The sequence below is a fragment of the Aythya ferina genome (genome assembly GCF_964211825.1).
Source record: "Aythya ferina genome assembly, chromosome: 3".
Classification (NCBI taxonomy): Eukaryota; Metazoa; Chordata; class Aves; order Anseriformes; family Anatidae; genus Aythya; species Aythya ferina.
In genome coordinates, this window is record NC_140298.1 from 112,447,535 (window position 1) to 112,469,364 (window position 21,830).

The following is a 21,830-nucleotide window of genomic DNA, read 5'->3' on the forward strand; positions in this document are numbered from 1 at the left end:
AGAAGAGTGATGCTATGATGTTTGCCACGTGTAGAGATACCCCTTGTCTACTATTTCCTTTACATTTACTCTGCCTTTTAATCTCAAGTGAACTTGCTGTCGTGTACAAATCTCATTTAAGATTTTCCAGCCCTAAATATATTGCCAATGTCCAACAGCCCCAACATCTGAATGTTGGAGAGGAAAGGAGGCTGCTACTCCATAGCCTCAGTTTCCATGTTCCCTCTCCCCTTTCTTCCTTCCCTCAGGCAGGTGTTTGAAATAACCAGAGTTCTGGCTGTGTCCCATGGTAATCCCATTATCCACAGGAGCTTCTGCTGATGCCCAGGAGCGTTGACCAAAAAGCCCAACCAGCACATGCTTTTGCAAAATCAGGGTCCCCCACCACCTTTCACTATCATCATGTTACAGACCAGCAGTGACCAACTTTGGGGGCTCCTGGGTGTTTGCATGAGGTTACCAAGTCCTGGAAAGGGTAAGGGAAGGACACGGGTAGCACCTGGGATGAAGCAAGGTTGCAGATTGAAGGAGGTCATCCACACTTAGATGCCAGCTTGAGTTTTCCAAGCTCCTTGTGTCTGTGAAAAACTTCTGCCTCCATGGTAACAAAATAAGAAAATACACGGCCTTCTCTCTGCCGGAATCTAGAGGGGTGTCCCTTGTGTCCTTCTGCCGTATCTTCATCAGGATCTGTTCCTCCCGTATCTGTGGCTCTACAACTGTGTCCTTTTACAATAAAAAAAAAGAGAAAGGTTTAAACCAACCCTGGTGACTTTACTTTTTTACAGGACTATGCTGTGAAATTCTCCCTTCCTGAAAGAAGCAGCAGAGATTTCCTTGTTTCTCAGTCTCAGGCTTACTTTATGCCAATTTATGAATTTGTAGCTAAAGTCAAAAGTACTAAAAGGACAACAGATAGGTGGTGTTTTGCAAAATTGATGAGAATCGAGCATGATTGCCTCAAAAGAAAGAAAGAAAGAAAGAAAGAAAGAAAGGAAGGAAGGAAGGAAGGAAGGAAGGAAGGAAGGAAGGAAGGAAGGAAGGAAGGAAGGAAGGAAGGAAGGAAGGAAGGAAGGAAGGAAGGAAGGAAGGAAGGAAGGAAGGAAGGAAGGAAGGAAGGAAGGAAGGAAGGAAGGAAGGAAGGAAGGAAGGAAGGAAGGAAGGAAGGAAAAAGAGAAAGAATATCACACTGTCTGCTTATTTGAAAAGAAAAAAAAAAAAGTCACTATAAAAATAACCAAGGGGGTTCCCTCTTTTCCTTTGACAAAAAGGAATGTGAAGTCAGTGATTCAGTCTCCTGAGAAGCCGCTGCTTCTGCCTTGAGGGAGCCCCAAATAATTTCCCTGTGAGATTTGGGAGTTGAGTGCTGAGCTCTTTTTTTTTTTTTTTTTTTTTTTAATGCACGAGTTTTATTCTTCTGCAAAGTAGTGCTAGTTGAAGGGAAAAAAAAATACAGGAAAATGTGATAATTAAATATGGAAAAATTCTGATGAGTGTCTTAACTGGAAAAAATGTCACATATGCAAGCCTGATTTGGAAAGGGATGTGAGACGAGTTGTTAGGACAGATAAGTCTTTCTGATGAATTATAGTGGCTTAGTGGCACCGAGAAGAAACTGAATACTCCTTGTTCTATTTTCTGGATGAATTAGTTTCTTCCCATCTGTTCCCAAGGATCAGTGACATTTTCCTAATACATCTGTGTTTTTTGACATATGCCGGTAGATGCTGAGAGTAATAGGAGTCCACGTTAAACCCGTAACATGTTTTGTCTGTGTTCACGTCGGGTGCTGCAGCCCCATATTTCCCCCAAACTGCGCCAGACCACACCACAGCCACGCTGGAACAGAGGCAGACACCACAAAACCATTATTTCCCTTTTAGTTTAACAACTTCAAACCCCAGTTAAGGAAATTACCACTCTTCTGGACACATTCAGCAACTTTTGCTTAACTCCTGTCAAATTAAATCTCTCATTACATTTTTTAATGGAGTAAGATGGTATTAAAAGAACATCAGGGTTACAGTGCCAGCCAGGCAAGAGGTAAGAGAGTGCCAAAAGTCAAGTCACTGGCGTTGGTTTAAGCTCATCTCTTTCTTTCTTTGTAAAAGGATGCAGTTGTAGAGTCACAGATATGGGACGAACCTATAGAGCCCTTGGACTCTGTATGGAGGCCATTATGGGCAACACAAAAGGTGGTGGCCTTCCTCTCCAGCGTGCTGCACTGGATGCTTCACACATGGCCAGCAGCACTTTGTCCAGGCTAATTCTCCTCTGGAGATGCAAGAGGATCACCCTTTCCTGAGCTACATAAATACAGACTTGGGAGAAGCTTTAACATATAGCTACTCATAGAGAATTTTTATAGGAAGTGCAAAATACGTGTCCACTAACGCCAGGATAGCCACCCAGGAAATGGCACTTATTTCTTAGAGAACTAATTGTGAGGCATATTTTAACTCAAGCAATGTATTTTCCCATCTTTTGTTCCCAGACACTACTGATTGGTTTCGCTGAAATGTTGATTAAAAAAACTGTTTCGCATTAAGACAGACACCATCGTGAGAAATTTCAGCCCAACTGGCTCATATTTAATAATGTGCATATGGCGTGATAGCGGCATACGGGACAAGTCAACTAATTAAATCAGAATAATCAGAATTATTTTATTCAATAAATTATGGTTAGTATTTCTAATAATGTTGCAGCTAACTGAGAAGTTTTAAAGCATCCTTGGAAACTTTGATTGAACGTGACTTAGGCGAAGGCACTCGCTTAATTTCAAACCCCGGTGTCACACGGTTCATTGCAATACACAGGACTGCTCGGAGGTACTTCACACATCTGAAAATAAAAATACAGGTGAATGTGCGAGACAGATGAAGGAGAAAAAAAAAAAAAAGTCAGGTCTCAGAAAATCTTCTGGATTGTGTGGGTGACCTTCCCACAAGCAAAAGTAGAATACAAAAGAGAATCAACTATTGAATATTATTAAGTGGGACTCTGCACCGTGGGTTTCTTCTGTACTTAGCCGCTGCACAGAGTTGGGAAGCATCTGAGTTAAAATTTGCAGCAATTCAAAAGTCTGAAACAACTTGACATCTTAATTTCATATGTAAGAGTGGTGCTTTCACGGTGACTCCATTAGGCTCTGCAAGAGGATAATTGTACTTTACCAGTTTAGAGGGAGGTGTGTACTGGGGGATGAAGGACTGATGAACTTTAAAAGTGCCTTTGAGAACAGTAAGAGAGAAGAACAAAACCAGGAAAGATTTCCTCATTTTTCTTTCCCTAGCCTTGGAGGTATGAAGAAACGTGACTTATCTATAAATAAGGGGAATGTATAAATAAAAAACAGTCTCCAAACTTGAGCCTAAAACTGATCTCAGTGTTGCTTTCCATTGACAGATAACAAATATGCTCCTGCAGTCACTCTCAATGGGTTCATCTTTATTCTTGGAGGAGCTTATGCACGGGCAACCACCATCTATGACCCAGAGAAAGGCAATATTAAAGCAGGTCCCAACATGAACCACTCCAGGCAGTTCTGCAGGTGAGAAAAAACATTCAAATTGAATTACCGGTGCCTTAACATTTTCTGCTAATAAATACACTAATGCTGCCTAATAGTGAAGGGGCAGGGGAAGGGAGGTGTGTACCGTCTGGGGTTTTAAAGTACGTGTTTAAAGTCCTCTAAACTACGTGTTTAGGGGATGCAACATTTTTCAAAGTGTACTTCTAGCACCTTGCTGTGGTTCATGCGTCTCCTGATATTCAGGCAGTGTGTGTTGAGGGCAGGGCCATGCACAGGGCTCCTCCAGCTGAGCACAGTCACCCTGTTTTCCTCACTTTGCCCCATGTAACCAGAGGATGAGAAGTAAAGGCTGTAAGAGAGACTGCCATCATGTGGGACTGGATTTTGTTATCTAGCCAAAAGAGCCTTGAAAGGGAAAAAAAATAGCACCGCACACTGATATTAATTATTATTTATTGCGTGTCTTCGATTGCTTTTTGGGCTCGCTTCCCTGATCCCAGTCACAGGTTTAACAAACTTCCCAAACTGGCAGACAAAAATAAAACTTGGCAGCCCTCACAGGTACTGGCAGGACTTAAAGGCCTTCTAAAAAGTATTGCATTACTGGTACGGAGAGCAGAAAGGCTGGCTGCTTTCAGGCATCACCTAGCACCAGCCCTTTGCGGAGCACCTACCCGTGCTGGGGGCTGGCCGAGCTACCTGTGCCGTGCCAAAAAGCTATCGCTGGCTGGGGGCCCTGCACAGGGACAAGAAGACCCATCTCCCCTTCCCAGCTGGGCTTGGCAAAGGCTTGGTGTTTATTTCCACAGCAGCAGTGTCTCGAGGCTCTGAGCAAAGCCATGGCTGGAGGGGTTGTGCCTTGTGGGCAGGGATAGAGAAGTGGGGTGGCCGCAGGGTCACCAACAGCCCCATGTCTCCAGTCCCTGTTGGCCCGCTCCTTAGACAAGGGACACCTCTCACACCTGTCCTACAGCAGAAAAGTGCCTCCGTGTTTCAGCTTGTGGTTAATTTTTGCTTTGGTGGAGGAAAAAAAAAATATTTTTGAGAAAGCACATTCAATTTCTCTCTTTGCTGTTTGTTTTTCTTGTTTTCTCCCTTTTTTGCTTCCTTTTATTAATTTAAGGAGCGCCCTCTCTTGGCTGCTGAAGCCAATTCTTGTTGTTTCAACCAGGGGACGTTAGCAGAGCATCACACACAACCACTTCCCAAGGTTTCTGACACTAAGGGATGCTTTGTTCTGCACCCCACAAAGAGCAAACCTTCTGATTGATGAAGGAAGGTTAAAAAAAGACAGTGTCCCACTTCCTAGCTGTTGCTTCAGCACCATGATGGTGATCCCAATAAATTGGCTTGGCTTAAGCAGAATATGACACCCGTCAATAAAAAGTAACTTCAAACTTTTAAAGGATTTTTTTTGCCAAAGCCTAAAGCAATCATCAGCACAGGGGGCTGGAATCCTACATTTACAGCAGGATAGTCACCAGAAATAGGAATAGTAAAATACATCCTATTTGATGCCAAAAATAAAGGCACTATTTAAAAAATTTCTAAATGTGCTGGGACATGTTCAAGGAAAAATATTTTGGCCAAAAAAAGATGTGAAAGCCACAACAGAGACTAAATAAAGCAATAGGCATGGAAATAGGAAAAAATGGAAGCTCAACAGAAACAAATACCAGGTATAGGTTAAAAATTGGCTGCTGCTAAAAGCAGATGAGGGAACCATGGAGGTACCAATGGCCAGTAGGAGCAAAAAGAAAAGCACTTTTAACCTGTTAGGATCAAATCTATAATTTTAATCTGTTATAAAATCATGTGGCTGATGGAGTACTGAAGTGTAGCAGAATGATCTGATGGGTATTTCTCATCTGCATTTGGAAAGAAGCAAGAATGTTTGGTTCCATCTTATACTGTGAGTGGACCAACAGCAGGTATGGCTTGCAGCAAGGAGAGATGTGAAAAAGGTCAGAAATGACGTTCTCAAATCAGGTAAACCGGCCATCCTACTCACAGGCATCTTTGGGACTTGGCTGAGAAGCTGTTGGAACCACTAATGTTGATTTTTAATAACTCTTACAGTTCGGGGGCTTCCAGATGGATGAGGGCACTGCCAAAGTGTTTCCCGTATTTTGAAAAGGTGAAAGGCAGAATCTTAGCGCAGCAATTAATTTTGCAAAGTATCATCATCAGGCTAAGTAGTCTCATTTAGCCTGGTGGTGGTCCTTTGCAAAATAACAGAGCGGTTAATTTGGGATTTCTTCAACAAATAACTGGATACTAATAATACAATGAACAGCCATCGACGCATTTTCCTGGAAAATGGGTCTTTGTCAAACAAACCTGCATTTGCTTCGGCAGTAGGAGTTGGGTTGTTTTGTTTTTTAATAAAACACGCCTGGCTGCTAAAGACAACTGTGATGGTATAATATAGCGCGATCTCTCCCAGGTATTTGGCTGGTATTATATGGAATTAACAAGGCACACATTAGAGAGATTAAATCTGCTTCACTGACAGATCTCAAAATGTAGCTGTTAATGAGAAGGTATCATTGAGCAAGGCCATCGCTAGCGAGCATTGATTCTTCTTCAGTGCTATTTAATATTTCCACCGACGATGCAGGTAACAGAAAATCTCCCCTGGTAAAGGTTGCAGGTGGCGTAAGGCTTGGTGGGGTTAAAAGTATTACAGAGCGAGCAATAGAGGCGGGTATCTGCCTGTCCCCGTTGGGCGGTCTCAAGCCAGCAGAGGTGTTGTAAATGCTAAGCGATATCTTTAGGAAGCACGACTGCAGCTGCACCTGCCAGGGCTCCCTTCAGAAAGCCAGGCCCTCGGAGGAGTACATAAAGGAGGCCACTCGGAGCTACAAACACGAGCTCTTGTTGCAACATGGTGGGTAAAAGGTCCATGCAGTATTGGCGATAGCTTGAGCTGTAACTGGGAAATGAAAACACATGGGGAGGAAAGAGCGTAGCTGCACACAGCGTTGGCACCAGGAGGGGAGGGCTCGGGTCAGCCCAGCAACGTGTGGAAGTATCAGCAAAGTTCGTGGGAAAGCTGCAAAAGTGACCCTGAATTGAAAAAAAAATAATCTTTGACGTGAATTTTATGGAGTTTATCAAAGAAAGGTTGAGAGGTGACTTGATCAGTGGGAGCAAATGGATGAGCTTTTGGTCCTGCAGACCAAGGTGCAGCAGGGTGCAAGAGCTGGAAAGTCAAGTTGGGCATCTCAGCCTTGAAGTGAGGCACTTCCCTGACAGCAAGGATAATTAAACAGCGAACCAGCGAGGGACAGATGAACTCACCAGCACGGTGTTTTTAAGAGAAGATTAGATGTGTTTCCAAGAGAGACACTGCCTGGGGAAAAGTCTGTGGCCTGCGTGTACACAAACTCAGATTAACAGCGCACAGAGGTCCCTTCTGACCTTAGCCTGTGAGGCTACAAATTCCTCCTTCCACTCATTAGCGTGGATCACAAAATACATGATTTAAAAGCAGCAACGTAAACAACTTAAAAATTAACTGCATGCTATCGATCTCCTCTCAACAGGAATCATTCAATACCAAATTTGCTGGGAAATTCTTGACCGCATCCCTTCTGGTTTTATCTGCAGTGCTTCCACACATTAAGTGAGGTTGCTCAGAGTACAGGGAAGGGAAAAGCACTTGATATTCCCTGCAAAGAACATGTGGAAACATAGAGGTCCATCAGAACTGTTTTAATATCCAGTTAAATTAAGTTTAATGAAAAACAAAAATGGCTCAGCTCTCCGTATCGCACTCAATATACGAGCAGCGTGAGCACCCATTTTCAGATTAAGCCCGGCCTGATGGAAGTCAGTAAGAAATTTGTGTCGGCCTAGACCTTGCCCTTTGAGGGCTGGTGCCAAACGGGCGCTCGTGTGCCACGGGCCCCGTCTCGGTTTGGCAGCTCGCAGGGGATTTGGAGATTTGGAGGCCCTGCGCTTGGCAGCAGCGCTGGGCAGCCCTCCCTTTGCGGGCTGGCACTCTCCCTTCCTGCAATGCCCTTCAAGGGTTTATTTTTCCATGAGCAAAAAGAATACAGAATGCGTTTCTGCGTATGATTAAAAATTCCATATCCTGCTCGCTTGGCATTCAAGCAGTGTGCACACAGAAGTGTGCTACAGCGATCCTCCACGGGGTACAGCAGCAGCGTGATGGTGCCAGCAATAATTCCAGAGCAGCTAATTTAGTACCAGCAATTCCCAAAAGGTACCAGGAAAGCATTTTCTTCCTCCTCCTCTGACTGTTAACCAGTAAGATTTATTAGATGGTTCTGCCGAATGGAAATCTTTAATAAAACTTAGGCTCGGACTGAACAGCACAACAAAAACAGGGTTGGTTTGTGGATTTTTTTTTCCTCTTCTTTTTAAATAAGCCCTTGTTCTTGAACAGTGAAGCATGGTGACTCCTGCGCCTAACTACCAGGCAGTGCTAACGTACGGCACCAGCTGCAGCCTCCCCCAGCTGCTTCATTTCCTCACCACAAAGTTTGTGATGACTTTGGGTGCTGGAACGGGCGAGAGCCCAGCTTGTCTGGACAGCAGTTCCCAGGTGAAGCTCCCCAGCAGCCACACGCTGTAAGCACGCAGCGTTAGCAGCTGGAAACCTTGGTGGTCCAGAAGGGAAAAACCAAAATCTTCCGGCATATCTGCAGGAGATGTGTGGCCGGGACTGTGCTGAACAGACAGCTGATGAGAGCTGCAGCGCCACGCTAATGGCAATAATTTCTGCAGCATGCAGGATTTCTGTGTGCATTTAAGCATAACTGATACATGCAGAGCACTGAAGCCATTACTGATGTGCGGCGGACTTTGGAATAAAACGTTGCTGGTTTTCAGCAACAAGTAGCAAGGCCACAGGATGGTTTGGGATCACTAGAAAGTGCTCGCGGAGTATGGGAGAGTGTAACTGGAACTTGGCCAAAACACCCACACTCATCATCCTGCTCCAAGAAGTGGCATGATAGCCTCCTAATTGACCGTGACTAATCTGGACCCTCATTTATCCATCTAATTGTGAAGATGACACCTCTGGCAGCACAACGCGGCCACCCACGCGGGAGCCTTCCCAAACACCGCAGCCTGCTGCCAACCCAGCTGCAAACAGCCCCAGCAGCACAGCCACCGACCTGGGATGCCACTTTGGCATCCTGGCTGCTACCACTCATGGCAACCATGGTGTTTCTCCTCACTTCCACCTCACAAATCCATGGGCAGGTTTCATGGGAAGGTCCCTGGATGAAGCAGGAGCTGCCCTGGTGAGCTGGCACCCTGCATCCTTCAGTTATGTTTGCAGTGAAACCCTTCTGAAGCCTTAGGGCGAGAAAGAAACCCACCCACTAATAAATGCAAGGTGCTGGCATGGTTTTTTGTTGTTGTTGTTTGTTTCTTCTAAACAAATTTTATGTCTATTGAACTGATAATGTTTAATAACCTTTTTGGACCAACTCCAATAAACTGGTGAGTCCATGAGCACACAGGCATGAGTGAGGCGGGAGAGAAGCTTTGTTTGTAGCCCCAGAATATATTAGTTTTTTTGTGAATCAGAACAACATGCTAATTCAGCCATTTCAGATCTCTTTCACAACCCCAGATGTTACAAAACAGGATTTCTTTTTCTTTTCTTTTCTCATGTTTCCTGATAAGGCTGATGTGATCTTTAGGACTAAGCAGGAAATTTTACAAGAATAATAATAAGCAAACTTTGCTGGTGCTCCCACTGCTTGGTGCTGTCGTGGCACCAACACGGCCATGCAGAGATGTGCTGGAGCAGGAGCTCCCAGGCACTCGCCTCTCAAACATCCTCTGTTTGACACCCTCTGCTTCGGGCTGCTTCCAGATTACTGCCCACCAGGAGACCTCTGCTAGAAGGTGGTGTTGAGTGAAAAGCAAAGGGCCCATAACACTCTTGAAGGGAAGGTAGCCATCAAGCCGACTGCTGGCTCCCGTGTGCCAAGGCTCCATGCTCAAGCACTGTTAGGGCAGGGTTTGCTGAGACGCCGAGAAGTTCAGCGGGCAGGAAGGTTGTTGGTCTCACGTGGTTAAATAAATTGATGAAAAATTAACCCAAAGTCAACGACTCACTTTGTCCATCAAGATGTTTAATGGGCAGCCGGCAGAGGGGGATCATCTCTGCCACCTGTGTGCTTAACCTGGGGAAGGACTGGAAGGTGGGTCCGTGGAGAAGCGATGTAGAGGGTGTCCAGCTTACACAAGCACACCAAAACATCGACAGCCAGGCACCCACCAGCCCTTCCCACACCTCGGCATCACCAGGATTTTCTTTGGAGCGTGACGTGCAGCTTGGTGGAGGTCAGCAGAAGGACTGGCCTGGAGGTGGCCACCTCATGGGGACAGTCACAGAGCGGCCCGCTGACACTGCTCATGGTTTGGGCAATCGCAGACCCCACAGTAAATCGGGTGACTTGCCTGTAGGGCCACAGGTGAAGGCTCTACCCCACACCCAAGGGAGCAGAAAGCAGGGTAATCATCTGCAAAACACTGAAACGTTTTCCTGGAAGGAGTGCACAGAGCGAGCTCCGTTTTGATGACGGTCACCTTCACCCGGGGTGTGCTGCTGGGTGGTGCGGGTCGGGGTGCAGTGGAGCTGGGCAGGTCACTGTCCCCGAGCTGCCGGGGGGCTGCGTCTTTCCCGGGGAGGTTGTGCGGTGCAAGGCTTCGCTCCTTCCCAGGTTCTGACAGCCTGTAATCATTTTATCGCTCAGGATTAATGGCACCGAGCAATAAACTTGCATCCTAATTATTGTAATTATTTCTTTCTTTGTACGTCAGCCTTGGTAACGATGTTTTTACAGCCGATGGGATGGAAGGGAAGGGAGAGAAGAAATATTGTCACAGTAATGAAGAGAGAGCAATGAGCGCTCGCCTTTCCACTCGCTTTCCTTAGGGTTTTCGAGCCCACTTGAGTTTCCTGTTCCCTAAGGTCCCAGAAATTAACAGTGATTGTCCTAATATTGCAAAGTAGCAGCAATCTAGGACTAAATTCCTAATTGATCTTAAGTACCTACCTCCCACTTTAGCCCTGGAGATGCCTGAATATCTCCAGGTCCCCTGCGCACGTAAGTACCCACTGCACTCTCAGAACTGCCTGTTTCTTGACAGCAGGAGGAGCTCACTGTTTTTCTTAACCCCGGGCATGACTCACGAGCTAAGTGTTATGCCAATCTTATCTATGGCAGTTGTGTTCGGAGAGGGCAGGAGCTACTCTAATCACCATTTAAAATTCATACAGCCTTTCAGAGGGTGGAATTCAGCATCTGCTTCTTCCCCGATGCATTAGCACCATTCTGAGAGGCTACAACATGGAGCTGCTTTTCTCAGCTGCTGGTCAGGAATTTCTGTCAGTGCCATAGCCCAGATGCTGGAGAACGAGAGCGGTCGTAGCCCACCCACTGCAACCCCAAATCCAGGATGCAGGCTGAGGAGGACACCAGGAGGGTGTGCTTGGCTGCTGTAAGGTGGCAGCAGCTCTGGCTTAGAGCAGCTGCTGCTGAACATGCCAGAGGAGGCTTTACTAGAAGAAATGGGGGCAGCTGAGATGCTACATAAACACCTGTAAAGCACCCATGTCCCTGTTTAAGCCCTGTCAGTAGATGCCTAAGGAGATACAGGGCACCTAGGGCCAGACCTCAGCTAGGCGGCACACAGCCAGCCAGCAGGGGCTGGTGGCATTGGCACCTGGACACAGTCCTCCTTCTGTCCATCTCCTTCCTCCATCCAGGTCCCGTGCTCCCTCCTGAGCCTCCTGGGGTAATGAGCAGTAAGCATGAGACAGGCTCAATATGTCAGTGGCATGGCCAAAAAGGTCTCCTTCTGTGCGGTGTCTGGTGCTGTCACCTCTGCCAGCGTCTCTACCAGTAGATTAAAATTAGCTCAGGCTGCTCATGAGCATGAGTTTTCATCAACACTGATGAAAATGGCCCCGGGCTCCAGGTTGACATTTCCTGTATTTTCCCCTTATTAATAATTCTGCAGCCAGCTCTTTGTTTTCTTTGTTCCAGTGTGTGTTTGGTTTTCCTCTTTAACTCAGCAAAGTTGCTAAATTCATCCATTCTTTTTTTTTCCTCTCATTTTGTTGAGGGGCAGCACGGTAAGGACTGATCAGCGTTTCTGCAGAGAGCCAAGGCAGCAAAGCTGCACCACAGTCCATCTCTGCCACGGGACCTCTTCCATCCAGCACATCCCAAACCATACCCCAGTTAAAATAAGCTGCCATCTCCTTCAGCCATGCTGTTAAAAAAAACAAAGTGAAGTACAAACAGCAAACACTATCCTGCAGCCCCATTTCCAAGTTCACAGCCTGCTGCTCTCAGGCTATTTGAGCAGGGGTTGGAGCATCCTCCCCATGGCATCCTGGCTACAAATCCCAGCTTGTCTTGCTTCTAAATATTAACTTGTTCCAAGGCAGCGTTGGGTTCCTCCCCATAAATATCTTAGTCCTAAACCTGAACAAGTCATCTGGTTTCATTTAGGTTGCAACACAGCTCGCTGCAGCCATTTCAATACCAGCACTCCACTTCATTGCCAAGAGGCTGATTTCTAGCCCGTGTAAACTTGAGAGACCCTTCAGAGGGGCCCAGAGGTTATTAATACCCCGCTCTGGTGCAGTTTTTAATTGATAATCATCACACAGGGACACCCCCTGCGCTGAAGGTGCTGTTCGGGCTGGTCGCTTGCTCCACACCAGGCCTTGTGAGGCAACTCCTGACAGCTGCACCACCACACGCAGCCCTCCCCGTACAGCACACAGGCACCAGTAGCACTGCTGGGACAAAACCCATGCCAATAAACACACGTGTGCCTGATTTATGGGGCAGCTCATCCTGATCATCCTGTGAAGGATGCGAGGCCTGGTGTGGGCCCCGCCGGCCCCAGCTCCGGCTTCTTCAGAGACAGCTTCGTGCTCCTTCGGAGCCATCTTTCAGGATGACACTTGATTTCCTCAAGTCCTCGTTCTTCCCAATTTCTCCCTGACGTTTCAAAAATAATTACCAGTGGTTCAGTAAGTTCATTAGCAAACTCCCTTAAGACCTTGGGCTATGTATCATCCAGCCCTGCTGATTTGTGGATAGGCTCTAATCAAGTGCTTCAAGTCTCTCTCGCCCTCCTCCTCCTTTCAGATTAACAGTTATTTTGACAAGATTCTCATTATTTCCCATTTCCTGGTGGTATCCAGGGACTAGGCTTATTTGAGTCCTCGCTGTTGTCATTGTGGGTTTATTTTTAACCTACGGCTCTGCTTCTTCACAAGGACATCAGAGCTTTGTGTTCTTCAGAAACGCAGCTTTTTTCCGTGCCACTTGAGTCCCAGTTCATCCAGGGTCTTCTAGGGCTCTGTGTCTTTTGCCTTTGTCACTTCTCATTCCTCTTCTTCCCACTGCTCCAAAATCAGCCAGAAGACATAAATTTGCTTTAACCAAGCCCGAAAGGCTTACTACCCTTCTCTGTCTACTTTGATCTAGGCCACCTTCTTTGGGGCAATTAATTTCTCATCTTTCTCCCTTTTCCTTTTAAACCCCACTCTGTTCCTAGAAAGGATTTCCCCCCTCCAGACACCAACCACCACCAGCCCCATCCAGCTTTACAGGGTCTTTAAATGTCAGCTGCTTGCAGGAGATGCTCTCCCTACATCTCCTTTCGGTCTAAGATCTTCCTCTCCACAGCCCAATTTTGGTGGCCTTTTGGGACCTGCCCTTGCCCTTTTGGAAGTCAGCACCAGAACAAGGCACTGAAGATCAAGCTGACTGGCATTTTTCTTCCAAATACCTTTCACACCTCTGCCCCTTCCCTACTACCAACAGCTTACTGGCCCCTGGATTAGCCCCAGCCTCATTATCCTCAATTTGCAAGAGATTTCTGAGGTTGAATACTTTCATTTTAAGCATGCAATAAGGTTTTTGTTTTCTTTGGACATAGGACTAGAGGTGCACATCTCCGAGCACTGCTCAAGACACGTGTCCCCCCGCATCCTTTTCTCCCACTTGGCAGCACTCCTGCCCCTTGCCTTCCAGCACAGCAGGGGGAACAAACCAGCAAAGGGGAAACCCTCGGGCAATGAGGACAAAGCAGCAGCACCTCCCTCCTGAGAGCGGCTGGGGAAGGGGCTAAAGAGCACCTGGGGAGGGTTTTCCCCTGACCCTTTTGCAGCGTTCATTGCTTATCAGAGAGGTAATTGAAGCAAGGATTTATTTTATGCTGCCTGAGGAGGCAGGGACCCCAGGGGGCAGCTGTGATCGCTTTGGTGTGTGTGCGAATGGTGTTATGGGACCCCTGTCCTTGTACCTTTGCTACGGATTTGAGATGTTTTTGTTCTGTTTGTTGCTGCTATTTAAATGACAGACATTTACCTACTCTGAAGGACCATGAAAAAGATTAATTTGGGGGAGGGAGAGGGAGAAGGCAAAGAAATGCCCACATAGCTTTATATGAATAAGAAATGTATTCATAGCATATCCCTTATTATTAAATATGTGGGATTTTTTTTTAAGCATAAAAAGAGAATTGTTTGGCAAGACCACTAACTAAAACTTTCTTTATTAAAAAATACAGCGCTGTGGTTCTCGACGGAAAAATTTACGCCACCGGTGGGATTGTTAGCAGTGAAGGACCTGCCCTGGGCAACATGGAAGCCTATGACCCTAAAACGAATACCTGGACACTTCTACCAAATATGCCGTGCCCTGTGTTTCGACATGGCTGCGTAGTAATCAAGAAGTACATTCAGAGCGGCTGACACAACCGAGGAGTTGGATGGAGAACTGTTTGTACCTGTTGAGAGCAGGCAAGGAGAACACTACTACTAATCACAAAAGCAGCAAAGACAGCCAGCCAGTGAACATATTGCTCTAAAGTCTTGAATAGTGTCTACATTGAATGTAGAAAAATCATCCTCACCTTTTGGTGAACAAGGAGCAGAGAGCTCCGTGCTATGTAAGATATTGTAACAATAATACAAGTGTGTCACTAGATGTTATAGTGGCACTTGTTCTGGACGTCGGCTTTTGGTCAACCCAGGTGCAATAGAATTTCACATATTTTTTAAGCTGGGGAAGAGAGGAAAAAAATAATCTGCATTTTACTTCTAGAGCTCAAGCTTGATTCTTAAAATAACCGTGCAGATTAGTTTTACTATTACACTTTAGGCATCAATCTATTTGAAAGGTCAAAGTGTCCTTACCACTTTGATTCCTACATTTGTTTTTAACAAATACACGCTTTTCAATACCAATGACTGAGAGAAATCTTGTGTGACAGATGGCTTACATTGATGTCAGTCTTCCATCAGATCAAATGAATATTTCAGTTCTCTAGAGCAGAGCCCAGAAGGGGGGAAGAGGCGGGGGCTGGGGAGAAGAGGAGCCATCGGTAACACAATTCCATGTAATATGAGGGGAAAAAAAGGTCTGTTGGGCTGGATGAATTTCTGCTCCCGGCGATACTTGTGTGGGCACGCATGCATCTGTTTGCAGCGGGGCTTCTAGCGTTTCCTCACAGTTCCTGCTGATGAGCAAACCTGACAGTGCTCGATCCCTGGAACACAAAAACGGTTTCCAATCCGGAGGCATCCTCCCGGTTCTGCGGATCGGGGTGGTGGCAGGGTGGCAGCATAGTGTGGGATTCCCACGTTTTCAACAAGCAGAGGAGCAGATGCCTCCGGCTGCGGCTACACACTCCATTTTGGCTCTCAACCAAAATTCCTTACATTGGGACAGACGCCACTATCGGTTCCTTTTATGTAAAGTCTGAGAAGGTTTTTTGTTTTTGTTTTTTGTTTTTGTTTTAAGTTTCCCCATAGGTGTGGAAATCTTACCTTATTTACAGATTTTAAACACACAAGTTTAAATCCCGTGGTAGAAAAATGCATAGACTTAAGCCCAGTATAAGAGACATAAAATGATTACTATGTAGAGTTGTAAGTATATGCACAGCACAGGGGTTATATTTTTATATATATTAAAATATTGTCTATCCAGAGAGCATTGTGATGTGGAAATTCTTTATAAATTTATACATGGAAGGATAAAATGGGAGATGGAGTGGGAAACACAGAGGGGGCAGGGGAAAGATTCTTAAAGTTAACGAATAGGAAGTAACCCCAAGCTAAGGATTGCCTGATTTCTTTCCAAGTAGAGGGAAAAAAGTTGCCATTCTTGCCTTTGCAGACTCCAAACTCCAAACACCATGCCGGTAATTCAAGCAGGAGGTCCTCTACAGGGTGTGGGTGAGATCCTACAGTCAATATCTGGTTGAATTTCATACCAAATACATTGGCCTTTTTATACTGAGGGAGGTCTGCCTACAGCTTTGGGGAAATCAATGCAGATGTTAGCTAATCATCTTATTTTATTAATAATCATTTATAAAATAAAATAAAATAAAATGAAATTTGTATCTTGCAGTATTTAAAGAAAAAAAAAAAGTGCTCAAGTCAGCTGAGTCAAGCTCTCCGGTGACTCAAGTCTCTCATTTTGACAGTGAGGTTCCAGCCTTTGTTATGCAGTTGTTTTATTTATTCTTTAAAAAAAATAATAATAAGCACAACAAAAATTATATACTAGTATGTCATTTAAAGTATTTATGTCAAACAGGGTGCAAGTGTGAACCTAACGATTGGAGCACAAGTTTCTAACTGCCTGGGGCAGGACTAATTTTAGTGTTGGTGTGTGTCTGCCTCCAAAGGAGGTGCTACCTGTCAGCAAGACCTAAACACATTCAACATTTCCAATTTAGCTTATTTCTTCATTTCTCACACTGGAACAAAACTGGCTATTTCTGTGAATAATATTAAAAACAGGGTTATCTGTAATGGTATTGTATATAGTTTATGTTTACTGTTAAGTTCTTGTTATATTATAATAAATATATTTATAGATCTAGATTCAGCATCCAGATTGGGTTACTTTTGTCACGAGTCAACAAGAAACAACTTTGCATCAATGGTTACTGCCTCTTTCATCCCGGCCAGGGTTGAAATTATTTTCATTCCAGCTAGTTTCTCTTGCAAATCTCAAAATTCATTGCTAATATTTAAATGCTCAGCAGTTTCCAAAGTGCTCCCACTCTTGTTTCGGAAGAGTCCTTAGAAGTGAATTTGGATTTTATTCATCGAGAGCGTTTCTTCTTCATCTCCCTATTTCCCCAAACTTGCTATTAAGCAAAGAGCAGAAGGGCTCAAGATCATTTAGCAAACTAACTCGAAGCTTTATCTCAAAACGCTGCTAAACAGCTTTTTGCTTTTTTTTCTTTTTAGTGGAAGTTGGGATTTGCAGCGCACGGCAGCTGCGATGTCTGAAAGATGAAAGCCGCTTTTGCCCTGTGTCAGAACGGCTCTGTCTCAGGGCAGGAGCTCAGCGATTCACTGGACATGGCTTTGAATGCGTGGTTAAGTACAACCATTCCGGGCTTCTTTGATGTTTCATTAGGGCATCATCCGGCGACTGTAAAGTTGGATGTGGAAAAAAGATGAGCCAAATATAGCTAGCCTCAAAATACCGCTGCCGTGGAACAGTTCATCTGGATATTCACGGGCACTATCTGCTATGCACATTAACAGAAATAACCTCACACACATGGAAATTGTCCCGGCTCCTTACAGAGCACATCTGCGCACATGTTTAAGACTTTGACTGCAGTTGCTAAACGTTTTAGTTCAGGCTCAGGTTGAACAGCCCGTGCAGATTACTAAAAGCCTCGCAATTCGGTGTTACACACTCACGTAACCCAGCCCAGGTGGGGCGAGTGGCCAACCTTTCCCTCACCACGCAAGGACCTTCCTCAGCACTACTCAATACCGCTTGGTAGGCCGAGCAAGACACAGGCTACATGTATTTGCTTTACTTGTACGTGGAAATTATTTTAGCTCCCCTCGGGGAAGCTGGCTGGGAGCTCTTGCCAAACGAATCGTGTGCCCAGATCTGCTCAGAGATTTTTCTCCTTAAAAGCTTGAAGAGATTTGGGGGCCGGGCTGGCTCTGCAGACCGGTAGTGATAAAAACCCTTTTTGTTGGCTGGTTCAACACGCTCTCAGGGGAAGGAGAGCCGTCTCCGACCAGGGCTGGTCTCTGCTTTCTGGAAACCACCCACACCTGATGACTTACAACCCATCTGCCTTTCCCCCCTCATTTCATCTAGCGGCAAGCACCGCTAAACCCTCAGCAACGCCATCTTTTAATTAACTGCGGCTAGGTGTTAAGGCTGAGCTTGGCAGCGTGCGGTCGGAGCAACCTAATTAGCACGTTCATTACACTTCAGCTTGCTCCGGGTGCAGCCGAGACGGAGCGAGGCGAGCGGGAGCCACCACTTCCAGCAGCCACCAGGATTAGCGGGGACAGGAGCTGGAGCCTGAGCACTGCTGCGGGTGATGAGCAGCGCCACAACGCCCACAGCCCGCTCCGAGTACTTACCCACCCACCCTGCCTCTCGTGAAGGATTTCTCTCCAAGTTGGACCCGCTCCCAAAGCCTTACTCAGCTTTCTCTAGCGCAGGGGGAAGCTCTCCCGGAGCCGTCTCGCCTCCACACCACGAGCCGAGCAAAGTGGCAACACCCGCGCGGGGGCCGAACCCACAAATGGCACATGCAGCCAAGTGCTGGCGGGCCACAGCGACACCAGCCCTGCACCACTCGGACATTTTCACAAGTTGTTGCACTAAAACAAGCGCCTTAAATTGCTCTGCCACCCTTAAGCTTGCCCCTTAATGCCTCCTTTCCCATCTCAAGGTAGCTCAAAACAGGGGAGGGGGCTGCCTCGGGACAGGACTCCCACTACACCAAGTGAGGTGCTGGTGTCCATCTTTTGATAGCACACCTCAGTTTTTAGTGATTCCTGTTTAGCTAGCGGGTTTCATGTACGCAAACAAATTCTGATTTTCTTCATCTAAATAAATTGTGTTTTAGTCGGTGCCGGCCCTACACGCAGAGTTAAATGTTTTGGCTCCGTTACTGCCTCGGAGAAGGAAGCTCCAGTGCTGTCATCGAGCCAAATCTGCCTCTGAATTTTTCATTAGTGGGGGTCTCCGCAATAAAGGTTTGAAAGGCTGCCTGCTGGTTTTAATTTCATCATCTGTTACTATCAACCAATGTTCTCCCTTCATTCAGAGTTCAGATTCCCCATCTTACACAGCCAGATTCATCCTGGCAGCTACACCAAACTCTTTCACGACCTGTCCAGAGAGCAGCACTCACAAATAAAAAAAGGGGGAGTTGTAAGTAATTAATACAGAAGCAGGAATTGTGATGACAAGCAGGGGCTAAAACATGTAGGTTTGTAAAAACTAATAGCTCCTACAGATAAAAGGGAACTGATTCCTCTACAATTTGGGGAACTTAGGGACCCCGATTTGTAATAGGTCCTTGTGCTTGTGGGCAGCACCAGAGGAAGGCTCAGTGACTGAAGTCCTGAAGGCTGCTGCACCAAATGGTTTAAGCCCTAGGAGTTCAATGAGCATCATGCTCCACCAGAAACACCGGCCCTCCACGCAAGTAGAAATAATGAGCTTCTGCAAAGCAAGCCTGGATTTCAAGGCGCACTGGAATTCCCGTAGCCATTCTGGTTCCATTAAGAGAGCTCCTTTTTAATAAGTTATTTACTTTCATGGCCGATGAACGCGCCGTTCCATTACTCGTTGACACCGAGTTCAGTTCTACCTACTGCAGTTTATCCCCAGCCTTTCTGTTTACGTATGGGAACGCATCAATGCCTCGTGCAGGCTTTCCATGGAAAATGAGGGGTGGAAATGTGCCGGGGAGTGTTTGGGAATGACTCACGTTTCTGTTTTCTGTTCGGAAAGACCTTTCCTACGGGGATTAGGACGTCATCTCCAGACTGCACCCTACCTACAGAGAACATGAGGCTTTCCCTAATGGGTACGGGTTTTCAGATTCAGGAGGTGACTTACATTTAACCACCTCAAGAAAGCCCAGAAGGCTCTGCCCTGCTGACACTCGTTTTTAATAGCACTTGGAATACCTGGGTGTTTCAGAGGGAGTGCTGATAACGCACCAGTTATCAAAAGGGCGAGTGAAAGGACTGGGTAATTATAGGGCATTCACCTGACATCAATCCCAAGCAAAAATGGGAAGATGATATCTGACTGAACTGATCGCATATCAAAGAGATAAGGATAAATACGATATTTTGGAGAAAATAGGGCTGTATCACACAAACCTGATTTCATTCTCCAACAGGATTACGCATTTGATTGATAAGGTAATAGATTTTCAACAGCAGGTGACAAAATACATCAACTTTCTCGCTGTACAGTATTCAGACAGCCAATATTAAGCAGGCTAAGAGTAGGCAGATTAATTGAGGAATATCTAATCCGGTCAAGTACTTCCCACTTTGGTTTGTCTAGTTTGCAGGGATCCTCTTCCAACTTCTTAATGGAAAACGTTGACGTAAATCACTGGTCATAGACCTGCAGAAAAAAAGAGACTAGCAGAGAAGATAATTAGGGCAGAACAAGTCAGATGTATCCAGCTGGCTCCTCTGGCTGGCTGGGACCCCTAAACCCAACCTTATTTAAATAAAACTAAATGGGACTGAGACAGGTGGGAACAAGGGATGCTCATGAAAGCTGTAAGTTGGAGAAGAATCGAGCAAGAAGAGCTCCCAGCCCAATTTCCCACTGTAAGAGGACTAAATTGATCTTTGGATGTGTAAAAAGGGGATCGGTGAGCAGGAGCCTGCGATTGTAGCTCTCTATATGGCACTGGTGGGACCGATGCTGGAATATCACATCAATTTCCACCGTGAACAAATGTTTTAGGAGATGTTGAAAAATTGACCCACTGCAGAGAAGTCACAAAATTGACTTAAAGGCTGGAGAAAAATGCAGTGAAAGCCACAAAGAGCTCATTGTGCTCGGCAAAAAGACGACTGAGAGGCTACTCAATCATGGTGTCATAGCGCATTAGTATCTTCGGGGGGCTGTGGGGGGAAGCCTGCACATGGAAAGCCTCACTAACCGGGAACAGACAGCAAAGACAAGAAGCTGTGCCTGCGAGCGAGGAGCAAGGCTCGGTTCTACCCATGAGCTTAACCATTTGATGAAAGGCTCAAAGACAGACGTACAAACCACCCAGATCAAGGCTTCCCTGGAAAGACCGCTCAGCCAAAGAGGAGGTAGCAGACCCTATGCATGCACGAGGTTAAATCATATGTACCATGGCATCCATTTTCTGCTTACACTAAATCTGTGTGAATAGACCTGATTTTCTGCACCAAATTGTGAAATATTTACACCATCGTTTGGTGTCAGAGCTAAGAGTCATCGCTTCCACTTCCAAAAGTCATCCACAAGCATCGAAAAGATTTAACACCAGGATTTATGCTCAGTTTGTGCTTTTGTAGCTGTCCTCTGAGCCTTGCTTTTATTTTAAAAAGCTTTCTGCCTTCTGGACACGTGCTGAAGTGCAGAGCAGGACTCTGAAGCTCTCCAACCCTGACCCAAAGGTTAGGCACTCGTTTTGAAGCTATTGTGTCCCCGGTGTTTCATGTAAATGCAGGCTTCATGCTTACATTTCTGGTACTTAAAACGTCCACACAAAACAGCAATTCAGGAATAAACTGATGCTAATAGCCACAAACAATCACGTAGCGCTTCCTTCACCTCACCAAACGTCTCATATTGTCACAGAGCATCCCATCAAAGCTCACTTCAGAACTGTGTTCAGAACATAAAACCGACTGTTGACTTGTCCTTGTCCATCACAGTCAGGTATCCCCGCTCCTCCACCAGCCCCCATGCAGCAGGCACCCTACAAGGCACAACCACCATCAGCAATGCCCTTACAACAGATTGGTCTCCAAAGCTGGGGCTTTGGAGACCACAAACAGTTCCTCAACTGATGCTACATGATTTTCTTTACCCTCTATGAAGAGGCTCAGTTTCTTAGCAAATTAATTCAGTCCAAATTCAACGTATGTACATTGAATTAATTTTCTCTATCTTCATCTCTGCTTTACTTCCTTTACTGAAGAGCTAATTCAAAGGGGAGGCTCTTTCAAGAACTCCCCTGAGTTTCTCCATCCCAATCTAGTCCCAAAGCCAGAGGGTCACTCGGTCTCCTCCAGGCTCCCACTTCTATACAGGGTCAGACATCTCCAGGTTATAGCAAAATTGAAATTTTACCTTGATGCAAGGGCTGTTTCAGCACGATGAATTCAGCTCCACAAAACCCCAATGACAGATGGCGTGAGCCTTCTCAGCAGCCAGCCAGCCTCAGGGACCCAAACCCATCTTGTGCATCCTCT

The 21,830-nt window shown here is 45.9% G+C and overlaps 1 protein-coding gene across 10 annotated transcripts in view; it reads left to right on the forward strand.

The window, feature by feature from the left end:
• Window positions 1-16,454, forward strand: part of KLHL29 (kelch like family member 29) — a 390,690-nt gene extending 374,236 nt beyond the window's left edge. For all 10 annotated transcript variants that reach the window (XM_084515322.1, XM_084515325.1, XM_084515328.1 and 7 more), the window contains 2 exons: window positions 3,409-3,553; window positions 14,126-16,454. In XM_084515322.1, coding sequence (XP_084371448.1) covers window positions 3,409-3,553; window positions 14,126-14,309 — 329 coding nt within the window. In that variant the 3' untranslated portion in view covers window positions 14,310-16,454. The remainder of the gene's footprint in view (window positions 1-3,408; window positions 3,554-14,125) is intronic.
• The last annotated feature ends 5,376 nt before the right edge of the window (window positions 16,455-21,830 follow it).